Consider the following 13,685-nt stretch of genomic DNA (forward strand, 5'->3'; position numbering starts at 1 on the left):
AGTTTAGGCTTCACCGCAATGGAATCTTAGTGGATAAACAGACCAAGGAATAGAAAGTTAGTGAAGCATAGTACATTTATTATGTAGAGTAGTTCCTTGAAACATTGGATGGATGTCAAAGATTGGATCCTTTAGTGATACAGTACAAGATGTAGAAAATAAGGTAGGTGTAGTACTTTAGGGGAGGAATGATTTCAGAAACTTAATACAGGCTTCCAGAAGCTGATGAAAGACTACTTGATGAAGTAAGTGTTTTTCTGGAACTAAGAGAGGCTTTCATTGTGGAGGGAACTTCAAGGTTTGCATTGGGGGAAAATCTCAATTAATTTTTTAACCCAAATTACAGTTCTGTACTTATATCCAGTTATTTTTTTGTATTTTCTGGATATACAGGACTAAGTGGCTAAACAGTAGCTAATATTAAAAAAATCGAATTTGTTCGAAAGCATATTATCGGTGCTCCTCAAACATGTTATTAAACCCCTAGGCTTCGGGTTGTCCTATGACGTGTGTAGAGCTTTGGGTTACGTCACATGATGTTTTGATCTTTCGCGGGCCTGTTTGAATAAAAGTGCGGGCCTGACTAGATGATGTTGCCAAGTACACATTTGTCTTTTACTCACTCGAGAGCCTTCGTCTCTTTCCAGTAGCTTCTCTGCTTTTGTGATGTAGGCATTTTGTCCTTGGACTTGATTTCACCATGTGTTTCTACCACCCCAAGCGTAAGTCTAGTATTGTGATTAATTACTGGAGCAGTAATAGTGATTGTTAAGAGTGTAAATAGTAATAACATAATAAAACAAGTGTCCTGTACCTCATACTGCCTACAAGTTAATGTTGTTTACCTCGTTGCTACTACATCTCGCACACATACGAATATACCATTATACTTTTAAAAAATTTCCCAAAAATGTTTTTAAAGTAATTGTCTCAAATTTTTTTCATAGATTGCATTATCTTGCAAGGGGAGCTTCCAGAAAATTTTCAGTTAACTCCCTCAGTGGTGCTGGTAGGTCTAAATTGTCCCTTTATTTCCTCTCCCACTAATCAAAATTCCAAAGTCGTTGTTGGGAAGCTCATAAAATTCTGCTTCTATAACTATATAATATCAGATGATGCTGGGATCACAAATAAATTTTTCTTTATTCCGAGTGAAAAAAAATCTATTTTTTTTCTGCTGTTAAAGCCAAGACAATAACCAAGTCAGTGATGTGTAAATCATGAGAAAAAAAAATGGGATAAGTTGACCACAACAAATGACAAAGCCCGACGAGTGGTCCCACATGACTTGTCATGGAATCGTTAACTCATTGTGTGCACAAGAGGGATAATTTGAATAATTAATTACTTGTCCTAATGACTTTGAAAAAAGTCCGTTAATTACACAACAGCAATTACCCCCACCTGTAAGTTTTCCATTAATGTAGCTGAAAACCTTTACAGAGTATTTCTAATTCTGAAGGAAAAGGTGTTATGGACCCCCAAATTGTGATAAGGGAACCTACCCTTTATCAAATTAAGTACCCTACTCACAGCTGGGTGAACTGGAGGTGGATGTCCAGAAAGCAATGAGAGAGACTTGGGATAGGAGACAAGCACTTAATTTGCCAAACGCTGAATAGCTATTGGATACCATAGTACAGTGTGTGGTTTTAAGTTTACAAAGTGCAAGATGCAGGAGACTATTCTTCCAAGTATTGTACAGTAATAGGAATTTTGTTTGTGCTGGTAGTACAGTATACCTCACCTTTGAGGTGTGTTCTGTTGTCAAATGATTCGAGGCACAGGTCAGATTCTAGAGATAAGCAGGTGTTGGACAGTTTTCTTTTATCTTGGTAATTTCCACTGAATTTTCCCAAATTGGATTGGAATCGACATGTGCTGCAGAAATGTCCATATATTCACTTCTACATAACACTCATTTATGGTTAAAATTTTCTGTATACATATTGGTATAAAATTTTCTGCCCTTTGGTATACCGGTATACTGTACAGTACTGTACTGTATTTGTTAACAGAACATAGTTAAACCTCTACCAACTAATCACAAAATACCTGCAATTGCATTTATGCTCTTCGTAAATCTCGTTTAATTTCATATCCCCATGTCATTGTACTATACAAAAACACCTAAATTTGCATATTTTTATTACTTTTTTTTAGTTGATACAAAAACTTTTTTTCATCATTCTCCATTCCTGTTACCATAAGCAATGAGGCCACTTAACGTGATGCAAAAATGAAATTAAGTTGTATACAGAAGCACACATACAATGAAGTTTTTTGCATTTTGTCATTTTTGAGCTTTTTTTTTACAAGTAGCTTTCAATAGCAATCATGGTCAACATGATAAGGAAAGCTTTTCAAGTATCTTTTTTGTTACTCAGCAGCTTATGTTTAATGCCACAAATGTCAGGATATTAAGATTGACATGTAATTAATGATGAACAATATCAATGTCCTTACACCTGTCAGCCAAAAAAATTCTAGTTACCTTAAAAATTAAACGTTTTTGTTACAGATTATACTTTGTTCCATTTGGACTTGTTAAACACACAGATGGTCTGCACCAACCTACACAATATTTGTTTAAAAAAAAAAATATATATATACAGGAATTGCTGCATATGTGACCAAAACAAAACTCACACATTATGCATAATGCTCAATAAACATGACCAATGGAAATATGTAAAACTTGCAGCTTGTCGGTCTCACAAAGCAATCCTTTTTTTTTTTTCCATTCATACTGGTGTCTACTATGACTATACAAAAGCTTTGGTGTCTGTTTTTTAACAATATCATAATAAAATGCCACATGAAAAACAAAATTGAGGTGAGAAGAAAAATTTGTGTACAGAGGATGACCATCACAAAATCAGCCAACACAGCTATAGTTACACCTCTCTTCCCAGGAGGAGTAATTCTTGAAAAGCTTTTTGTACCGCCACTTATGCAAGATGTACAATTTAAAGAAAGTAACACATGGGGAGATGTAGTCATGGCTAGTAGATACAAAGTTGGACAGCTACAGGGAGTGACTCGCTAAGTAAAATTCTTTTAATAGTACTGTAATAAAACCAGGAATAATTCAAATAAGTAATATACGAAAAAAGTACACAACATTGGTCCAAAGCTTCCCCATATTTTTAGGACCAGAAGGTGCATCCTTGTACGCATAATAAATTTACCTGATATGCATGTAGTAAGGCTACTCAGCATATGTGAAGTTTCCACTATGGGAAAGTTTCAAGCTACTGTCATGAATCTTCACTGCTCACTACCCACTCTGCAAATATTCATGCCTGCAGATTATTTAGAGCAGATATGAATGTTTGCACATGCCAATAAGGGCACAAAGTTTGAAAATAATAAAATTAAAAACAATGAAAAATATTCATGATTGCAAAGTGTACATACCTAGGCAACAAGGAATATTTTCATACTCTGGGGTAAGAGGGTGTTTGCATTCTAACTTACAGCATTATCTTTTAAATGGTTTTATAGTATTAGGAGTATATTCATGGCACAATTAAGAAGACACAGTGAGTTTTATTGGACATGACACTCTTTAGTTTACCATACATGTCAATCTTGGCTGTTTTGTCAAATATAATAAATTACTATTACAAGGACAAATAAAATAAAAATTGGTTCAAGTTCATTTTCAAAAATTTGATTTCTATTACTTATACTTGATTGCTCAAAAAAAATAAAATAAAAAATCTTTCCACCATTGCACACAATTTACTCAGGGCAGATGAGATGTAGTATACGAGTCACTACAGGAAAATAACCCAGTTTTCCCGTAGATGGGTCATAATCTCAGGTTCACTACAACCAAGCAACAACTTATCAGTCAAACTAATTAATGAGCAATATATATATATATATATATATATATATATATATATATATATATATATATATATATATATATATATATATATATATATATATATATATATATATATAGGCCATTGTTATAATAGGTAAGCAGAGACTAAGGTTTGGAATAATACTCGAGATAATGAGCCATCCTCAGGGGTTATACAGTATAATCAGGTAGGCACAAGACCATTTATCTTTGAGATTACGTCAAAATCATCCATTACCGTCTTCAGCACTGATAAATCTATAGCAATTCCTTAATTATATTACCTAATACTCAAATTATGCATACGTGTCTTTAATTCCCATCTTTCTTTAGTATCCAACTGCCTGAGTATGACAAATGAAATATGTCACTATACAGTAGGTCAAGATGAAGATTAGTAACAACACCGTAGAACAATCTTACAGGTTCCAGTAATAATAATAATAATAATTATTAAAAGTGCTCTTTAGGTCTCGTGTATACAATTATTGTTATCAAAACTGATATTATGGGCTCCAGTAATGCATTAGTTATGATCAGTCAGTTTTAATTGGCATTGAATTCTGAGAGCCATCTAGCAAAAAGACTACAATCCATTCTCCACACAAGCTGAAAATTAAGGTCAATGGGGGCAGGAAGAAAAATCTGCTTAGGTTTCAAGGCTCCTGCTGCCAATAACCTGCAAGTATCAGTATCAAAATGGGCCACAGACATTCACACACTGACCAGTCTAAAAAGTAGTTAAATGGTATATGCTTGGGGGGCAGGCCATGTGAACTGTAAAGAACTAGTAGTATGAAGTCATAGGGCATATACTTATATGGTGTCACATAAGGTTAAACATGGTCAACACAACAGTACCTTCAAGTGCATTTTGTATAAATACGTCTATTTTGCGTATTTATCCCTCTTAGTTGCGTGGGATCACAGACTTGAACACAGCCTTATAGTTGAGGTATAATTATGGAAACTCATTTGCAGTTCATCATCATTTTCCTAGATGAAAGAACAGCAGCTCTGAGTCTCTCTAACCTTTAAACAATTTCGTATATTTTGTTTATCCTACAATATTCTCCCCAGTGTCATGATAAACAGCAAAGGATCTGAAGAATCAATTACTGAATGTGTGCATTAAAATATGAAGAAGTTAGTCCAGAATCTTTTGAAATGGAGCTGCCATACAGAGGGAGTTAATACTACCATTCTGGAACAACGATATCACTTTAACTACTAAATACATTAACTGAATCATGGAACACATTCTAATTCCATTCTATGAATTCATATTTGTTGCAATAGCTGTTCAAAGGTTATAGTTATACATGAAGCCTTCCTGAAGTAAAAAAAACAAACAAAAAAAGAGCTCAAAACTGCTGCCCTAGTCACCTTTCAAAGAGTATCTAGTTATCCTTGGATATATTGGTATCACTTGACTGATTAGCTCCTTCCACAGGCTCTACACTACCTTTCAATACATGCAGTATTACATGTGATTAAACCTAGAATAAAGTTACCACCCCCTAGTAGTGCCTTGTTACAGGCTGCTGAAGGCTAATTGTGTTGCAGCTGAATAAAAGTATTATTTAACATCACTTGCTACTATGCAGGAATGAAACTTTTCAGGTACAGTATAAGTTTAGCTACTACTGGATTACCTTGCCTCATGCTAACCAAGTAAATTATTTATACATCTAATTAAGACTTAAGATTAAATTAGAATGGTGCATAGTAAGTCCTTTAATGAGTAGGTTTATAGGACTAAAATATAAGTAAAAGGGGTGGAGATAAAACTTTGTTCTAGAATCCCACAAAGTATTAACATGCCTTCTTGCCACATTGTGGGTCTAATAAGATCTCTTACAACTGAATGAAGGTGCTAACAGTTCTGTTCAAAGCTGGTCGCCTCTTAATAAGCCATCATACAATTGTTGGCAGAAAGTCGACGAAAATATCCAGGGACAACAAGATTGCCACACCTGTACACTTCTGATGACTGCTTAAATCTTTCTACACTACAATTAATTAATAAAACACTGAAATCTTAAGCAAGGTGGTTAAGTAGTGCTTACATTCATCAATGAAGATCAGATTAAGAAATTTTGATAAGCCATATACACAGTCATATATCATCTGGAGGTTGTTCTGCACTCATAAAATGTTGGCTACTTCTACAATGAAAATGGGATTTGTTAAGCTCAAAGTTGTGACAGTTTAGGTCAAGTTATACAACAGATGTTCACATAACAATCACTCCTTGATGCCACTCATTCATCCGGGAGACAAACATTAGTTACAGTTTGCAAAGTATGACGACCTAGTCTAGAATTAAGCATCACTAAACTACATAAAGATGCTGGGCAAGCAACAAAAGCAAGGGAGGGAAAATTTTTATCACCCTAAGTGGCCTCTCGTAGGAAAACTTGTTGCGAACACATTCGTTATACTCACTCCAACAGTTTCAGCAATACTGGGTTACAACGAGGCTTTCCATTACCTCTTTGTGCCCCATCACCAACAACACCACAACTATTTATTTACTCCTCGATACATAATATATCTTACCCTTTTGCTCTTATCCTCTTCGACAACTCTACACTTCTCTGTTAAGCTCCAACACTGCTGCCATTAGTTTAGGCAATGTTCTTTGTAACTTCAACAATCACTTGAGAGAGAGAGAGAAGAGGAAAAAGAGAAGAGAGAAAGAAAAAAGGAGAGAGAGAGAGATATATATGCAATTTCTTACTGCATAGTTATCTGTAAAAAAGCTTTGAATGGAATGCATTTAAACTCATTGAAAAATAAAAAATATATACTCTACAAATGGTTCCATATTAAATTTCAAACAAATTAAAACTCCATTGAAAAGTGAGAGAATTAATTATTGTACCAAATGTTTGATTCCATTCTGCTTTTTATTTTTTATTTTTATTTTTTTAATTATTATTATTTTTTTTTTAGGAGGGGGTTGCAAGGGGCACAGTTAGGGCCCATCATAAAACCAGTTAAGGCTCTTCAATGGGTTCAGACTCGGATATTGTGCGTTGTAATTTGAATCCCTTGGTGCCATCAGGACCTTTTGGTTGACGCAAAACAGTCATGCGTGGCTTACTGGTGTCACAGTTCAAATTCTTCAACCGACTTATGAGGCGATCAGGCCGCTGAGTTGGAGTATTCTTGGACCTGCAAACCAAGATGTTTATGTTCAACATTAAGCATACTACATGACAGTTGAAAGTGCAATCTTGAGAACAGTTTCCCCATGAGTAAAGGTTGCTTACACTAAAATTACTCAAGAGGAAAGAGTCAATCTGATATTCATGTATGGAAAGCCAGATGCTACACACCAATCAGTTGTACAACAATAAAATCGACATTAACTTACATGATGCGAGAGATGCTGCAAGCTGAAGATTTTCCAGTCTTCTGATTGGTGATGATGACAAACTCCACCTCGTCACCTGGGCTCAGGGAGTTGCCATCCTTCACTTCTGACTGGTGGAAGAACAGTTTTTTCCCTTCTTCTGTTTCATAGTTGAGGAACCCATACTGACCTGTTAAAGTAACAAGCAACTGGCTATATACTGAGGCTAACCCTTCTACTGTACATGAGTGGAAACGGAATGTCAACATACAGTGAACCCTCGAAGACCCGTACCGAGTAAATCTGGATTTCAGAAGATTCAGACAAAAAATTTGGGGGTTTTGGGCTAAGAGGCTTCCCTAACAAGCATTCCCAAAATAGTGCAAAGAACATTTTAGGCCCGTGGGTGCTGGTTGGTCACGCTGGACACAGGTGCCTGAAGAGATGGGAAACAAACAGCTGTCAATTATTGTTTGTGGGAATATTATTTCATTCACTCTTGTTATGATACTGTACAATGTTTCTTATTATGTTAATGCAGGTAAATGTATGGTTTATATAATTTGTTTATCACTCTGCACGTCACTTTTTTTCAAATTAGACTACAAGGTACTGTATGTATTTCTCCCATACATATTTCGATCGTATCTCTGGCAACGGGTACGATTAAGGGGTGTGAGTGTCGAGTGACTGCTAGTTGAGCGTCGTCTGCTCTTGTAACTCTCCTCCCTCCCTCCCTCGTTGCCATATTTCACTGGATTTACTGTTATTATTAGTGTTTAATTGTGATTAATCATGGCATCACTGTAATCACCAGGCAACTGGGCCAAGCTGTGTGGTGTTTTTCAACTCGTATTTTTGGGTAGATATACGAACTTTCGTCATTTATTTTTACTCAGTTACATGCACACACCATCCTCCATACACATTATTAAAAAGGGAAAAGAAATAATTGTCCTAAGGGGCAAACAGGTAACAGATGAAGAGCACAGAGTGTAGAGGGTGGGGAGCGTTGCTACGGAATCGGAGTCCCAGCTGGTCTTTGTTAATATGGTGAACCAGGGAGTACAGTATAGTACAGTATATGCAAATGATGACTGTGTTAAACTTTCATCTGGCTTTTATTTACTGATTTGGCAATACAGTGATACCTCGGTTAACGAATTACCTTCCATAAGAATCTTCATTTCGGTTTACGAAATTCTTACGAAAACATGTCAACGTGTTTTCACTTGCTCACCAGCTGGATTATTAGTCCACCAATACAGTAATCGGTTGTAGAGCTTAAATTCGTTCCCACTTGAGTAAATATCAAGAAGGTTGTACTATTCAATAATTTTCCAGTCATTTTAACACTTATTTAACATAATTGGAGAACAGGAAACTAGTTTTTGGTGCGCCAATCAGCCACTTGACTCACCAACCAAGGCGTCAGTTTGTATCTCTGGTCAGTGGAGGTAACATCTTGCTTATGGCTCTCTTGAACATAAACTATTTTTACGCTTTTACAGTACAATTATTGGTCATTCTGAAATTTCTTTAACATATTGACAATATATAGTGCAGTGTTGATTTAAAGAAAATAATCTTGAATTACACCTAGTGAACTTAAAATTTTATGGGTGAAATGACGACTTGAAGCATGGGGTGATTTCTCTTCCATCCCCACTTCCTTCTCTTCTCCCTTCTCCTCCACCCCCACTTCTAATTCCCATCATCATCAACCAGGAGCCTTCTACATACACACCTCAAAGTAAGTGTACTTTACTGCATTTTTTTTTTTTACTTTGTATGTAATTTTCGGTGAGCTGGAACCAATTATCCAAAATCCCATTGAAACAATGGTTTCGGTTAACGGACAACCTTCTGGAACGAATTGTGTTCGTTAACCGACGGACCACTGTACAGTATTTTTTGTTGTAACTTATTTATTGGTATTATTTTTATTTATGCACACAAAAGTCTTATATACCGAAAAATGTGATATGTATTTTTAGTTTTTTTTATATTATTTATCGTTTCTATGCGTTTTATAAATTCGCCGGAAGATTCGGAAAATTATCTTTTTCCGACAGGTGGCCCCCCCCCCTTAATCCGGATCTTCGAAGGTTCATTCACTGTAGTATTGCCTTTCCTACAACTTTTTGGTTCACTCTTGCACTCTTTCCTTCCATGGTGGGAGGTGGTTGCAACCAAAAGCAACACACACACACTTCTTCATTTACTGTGATTCCTTTTAATTCCTATGAAAATTTAACTACAATTAACTGTAGACTAATTTTTTTACAAATGAAATTTGCCATTACACAACAAATTTCTCAACCTTACATATTTTTCAATAATATATTGAAAGATTTCTAGTAAGGTGTAGAGTGGCTTGATGGGTCAATTCGTAGCATTCATAAACTAATGGGTCACCATATCCCAGAGGCAGAGTGTTGGTACACTTAAGGTTTACTCCAGCACTATCAAATGGAAATGAAAATGTATTCATCTTATTGTTGAGTGTGCAAGTGTCAGCATGTAAGGAGGACACCCAGCCCCCCCACACCAACTGGGAATGGTACTTGGGACCATTTACTGGCAGGGTGATTGCTCTACCATTTAAACTACCGTCATTAAACACCTGGTAAAAGCTTGCAAAAATATTTTAAACTACATATTTTCATCAGAAAAGCTTCTCCCTGTACTGTATATCTGTCTATCTATCCACATTCACTCCAATCCCAAATAAATGGAAGAGCTTAGCTACCATATCTCACAAACCATCAACTAACCTTTAACAGCATCAACTGTGGCAATCAGCTTCTTGCGGATGGCTCGGATAACAACAGCACGACGAGACTCATCCAACTGAAAGGTGACTTGATCTCCTGGTTGTAGGAGTTCACGTTTATTTACGATGCCTGTGATGCCAAATTCGTACTGGGGCAATCCATCACCTAGTAAAACAAATAACGCTTAATATATAAAAGTGACCCTTGACAAAGAATGTGGTTTGGTTCCGTTTGTCTTCCACTGAAGCTAATTTCTTGTGGGAAAATAGGTTTATTTTTCCAGGAGACTAAAAAAAATTTCCTCTATTGGTCACTCCAATGGTTACTACAAGGTTGGCTGACATAAACATATATGATAGTGATAGAAGATTAGTAGGATTATCAAGGAATTGTGCTGACACAGTGGTAATGAGGGGAAGTTGATCCACTAGTGGAACAATTCTATCCTAAACTGCTCTGGATTTATTAATATTCCACTGTTAATAATTCACACTACATCACTGTGAAGGACTGCTGGCACTTGTAGCCTTGTTCTTCCCTCTTGCCTTCTCATCCCCTCTCCTCCACTTTCCTAGTTCCTTGGCCTTGTACTGTGCACTGTCAACCTATCATTTAGTTATCACATTCCTAAGTTACAAGTCATATTTCCCTTTTCATGCAAACAGTTAGCACATCAAGAAAAAAGTTAAAATTATTTGGGGGTTTAAATAAATTTATTTTAGGGCAACCTTTCACAAAAAATGCACATGATTCACTCTACACCAAGTTTCAGAATGAGTGGGACTACTGTATATCCACCTAATGCTGTAATAGTAAAAGAGTATACTGTACTGTATAGTGTCTTACTTTCATTACCAACACACACAAGACCACAATACTCTTGCTGGTCTGGGTTAATGGACCGCATGGAGCGTAGGACTGTTCCTTCAAAGATTTCGGCCATGACCTGCAATGTATTCAAGGAAATGGGAATTAAAGACAATTATAACACTTGGAATATTAAGGCAATGTATAAGTTTTTATTCACTGTTTCAATACAAGGTTTAAAATTAAACAAGAGGCATTTTTACAGGTTGGTGTTTGTTCCCTCCTGTCACCTTGCTCCAATCTTCCCTACTGTTTATTCCTAATCTATGAACTTCCTGTACCTCTTGATCAAAGCAATACAGAGACAAGAGGGGGAAGCCATAACATTAACACTGATAGATTTATACATAGATAGATTTATAAATAGGTAGATAAGATAGTTAGATTCTACAACAGAAAAGCTTGGTAGCAACTCTTCTATTCCACTTAGGTATGAGTATGGAGTATTGAGATATTACTTTTAGACAATTATTCATAAACTCATAAAAGTAGATAAGTTGATTTAATAATTGTCTATAATATCACATATTAAAGTAGATATATATCCATTTATTTCACGAGTTGTTTTTTTTAGAATGACCAGTTTGCATTTGCTTTGTTGGTAAGTGAAAAATGTGGTTGAGAAATTAACGAAAAATCTAAGATCCGCACAGATCACATGAGGTAAAGCGGTGTACAATACTCACTACCACCGCTGCAGTATAATGCTATCCCCAGTGGTATAGCCTGTCATGCACCGTAAGTCATCTAAGAGTGATTGTGTCAACATCCAACTTGTCTTAGTGCCCTTAATAAGCCTGCCTGCCACATAACAGTTCTCGGAAGTCATATTAAGTTAAACTGGAGCAGTGGATTTTATTAATATCCTTCAGAGGGAATAGGAGAGGTAGATACCAAGGAAAAAAAAACAATACAAGAGCAAAGTAAATGAAATGCATGTGTGTGTACAAATGCATCAATAAAAGCCTTCCCAGCATATTGAAATTTTGTATGCCATTAGTTTCAGCAATTTCCTTATAAAAATTCAACAAAATATTCCCCACCAATTACCCGCATTCACTCAAATATTCACTATTTCTAGTGAACTCTGATTCCCTAAATGAGTGCCTTGGTCTACCTCATCTAAAACTTATTTCAAAACAATTAAGAATAAAAAATGAATATAAATTTTTAATTTATAGTGTTCAAACAAGAACAAAAACTGCATATTATGAATAATGTGCCGTACCTTAGGCATAGGCAGTGTCCCCTTAGTGAGCATGCGAACATTCTCTGCTGATACTTTTCCTCCAGGGCCCGTGCGTGATGACAGGGTGTACTCTACCTCTTGACCTAACTCAAAACTGGCAGCATCTCCTTCCACATTGCTGCAAACATCAGAAAATGACACTTTTCAATAGTGGCTAATAAAGAAATCTGTAACGAATCAGACAGGGAAAGATATTACATATTACATCAGCAAATTCATAGTTTTCAAATTGGATTGCATGGATTATAAAACACATCTATGGGTAGTACTGTACTAAAAAAAAATCAAACTCAGGATTCTATATAGCTACAGATGACAATGTTTCCCTTAGCTATTACACCTTTTCATCCCAATTTTATGCTAGAATACAATGGAACATTTTTTAAAGGTGCAACTCCCTCAGTAAAACAGTCTCCAGGCTTTTCCATTATGTAGATGCCACTGTAAAAATTATATGGAGCATAACTTACATCAGTCAGGTTACTAGTACCACATTATCTTATGGCTTTACAAGTAATGGAGAATAAATAACAATAATACTTAACTCTAATATAGGCAAGATATGGATTGAGAATCTATACACAGCTCACACACGAGATTTGAATAACACGATCAATCCAGGAAATGAGGTTATAATGTCATGATTTCTATCTGTAATACCATGAATTCTTCAGGTTGTTCTTCTGCACCTCTTATCTTGAAGTTTGTCATTATAACCTATCCCAGACAAAATTGGTAAAAGAACAAAAATAATAAAATCTGCTGGTGATAACAGGAAGGTATACAAGATTAATAGCACTTTAAACCATCCTTCTCTCACCTGAAGTGGAAGAATATCTCCTTGTCATGGGCAATAGTCTCAATGAAGCCAAATGTATCTTTTAGAGCTGCAACAAAGCCTTGATGCAGTGTTGCAGATGGACGCCCTGAGGAGGTACTGCCGTTCATATTACTACTGGTGGTAGCAGTAGTGGTGTTGGTGGTAGTGGTGTTGGTGGTAGTGGCGTTGGTGGTAGTGGCGTTGGTGGTAGTGGCGTTGGTGGTAGTGGCGTTGGTGGTGGTGGTGCTGCTGCTGCTACTTATGATGTTCTTTTGGCTGCTGCTTATGTTGTTACTGCTGCTACTGTTACTGCTGTCATTATTGCTACTGGTGACAATGTTGAAAGTGCTGCTGTTGCTTGTCGAGCTACAAGAGAAATACAACAATGCCATTACAAAACAATTACTTCACATACTATTTACGCAAGACAACAGATTAGATGACAAACCTAACATAATTATTGTACCAAATTTTCACCGTGAACAAAGTAACAACACTTTCAATCTCTTCATTACGCTTATGCATTTAAACAGTACTATGAAAAACTTCAGAGAAAACATCTACCTTGGACTGGTTGGCAGGACGGCGGTTGAAGGCCTCACCACAATAGGAATGAGATTGTTGATCTGTGGCAGGTCAGTATGGCAACGCACTATTCGCACCCCCATGGCTATGAGCTCTTTGGTGCGTTTAACTTGGTAAATGTTGAACCCCACCTAAAATTTGGGAAAACT

The 13,685-nt window shown here is 36.2% G+C and overlaps 1 protein-coding gene across 3 annotated transcripts in view; it reads right to left on the minus strand.

Moving 5' to 3' along the window:
* Positions 1-2,131: 2,131 nt before the first annotated feature.
* LOC121867490 (cold shock domain-containing protein E1-like) overlaps positions 2,132-13,685 on the minus strand; it is a 28,828-nt gene continuing 17,274 nt past the window's right edge. For all 3 annotated transcript variants that reach the window (XM_042367440.1, XM_042367441.1, XM_042367439.1), the window contains exons 11-17: positions 13,516-13,667; positions 12,952-13,317; positions 12,111-12,249; positions 10,862-10,961; positions 10,016-10,180; positions 7,260-7,428; positions 2,132-7,057 (exon numbers count right to left, since the gene is read on the minus strand). In XM_042367440.1, the coding sequence (XP_042223374.1) occupies positions 6,880-7,057; positions 7,260-7,428; positions 10,016-10,180; positions 10,862-10,961; positions 12,111-12,249; positions 12,952-13,317; positions 13,516-13,667 (1,269 nt within the window). In that variant the 3' untranslated portion in view covers positions 2,132-6,879. The remainder of the gene's footprint in view (positions 7,058-7,259; positions 7,429-10,015; positions 10,181-10,861; positions 10,962-12,110; positions 12,250-12,951; positions 13,318-13,515; positions 13,668-13,685) is intronic.

The sequence above is a fragment of the Homarus americanus genome, unplaced genomic scaffold (genome assembly GCF_018991925.1).
Source record: "Homarus americanus isolate GMGI-L3 unplaced genomic scaffold, GMGI_Hamer_2.0 scaffold23598, whole genome shotgun sequence".
In the NCBI taxonomy this organism is placed as follows: Eukaryota; Metazoa; Arthropoda; class Malacostraca; order Decapoda; family Nephropidae; genus Homarus; species Homarus americanus.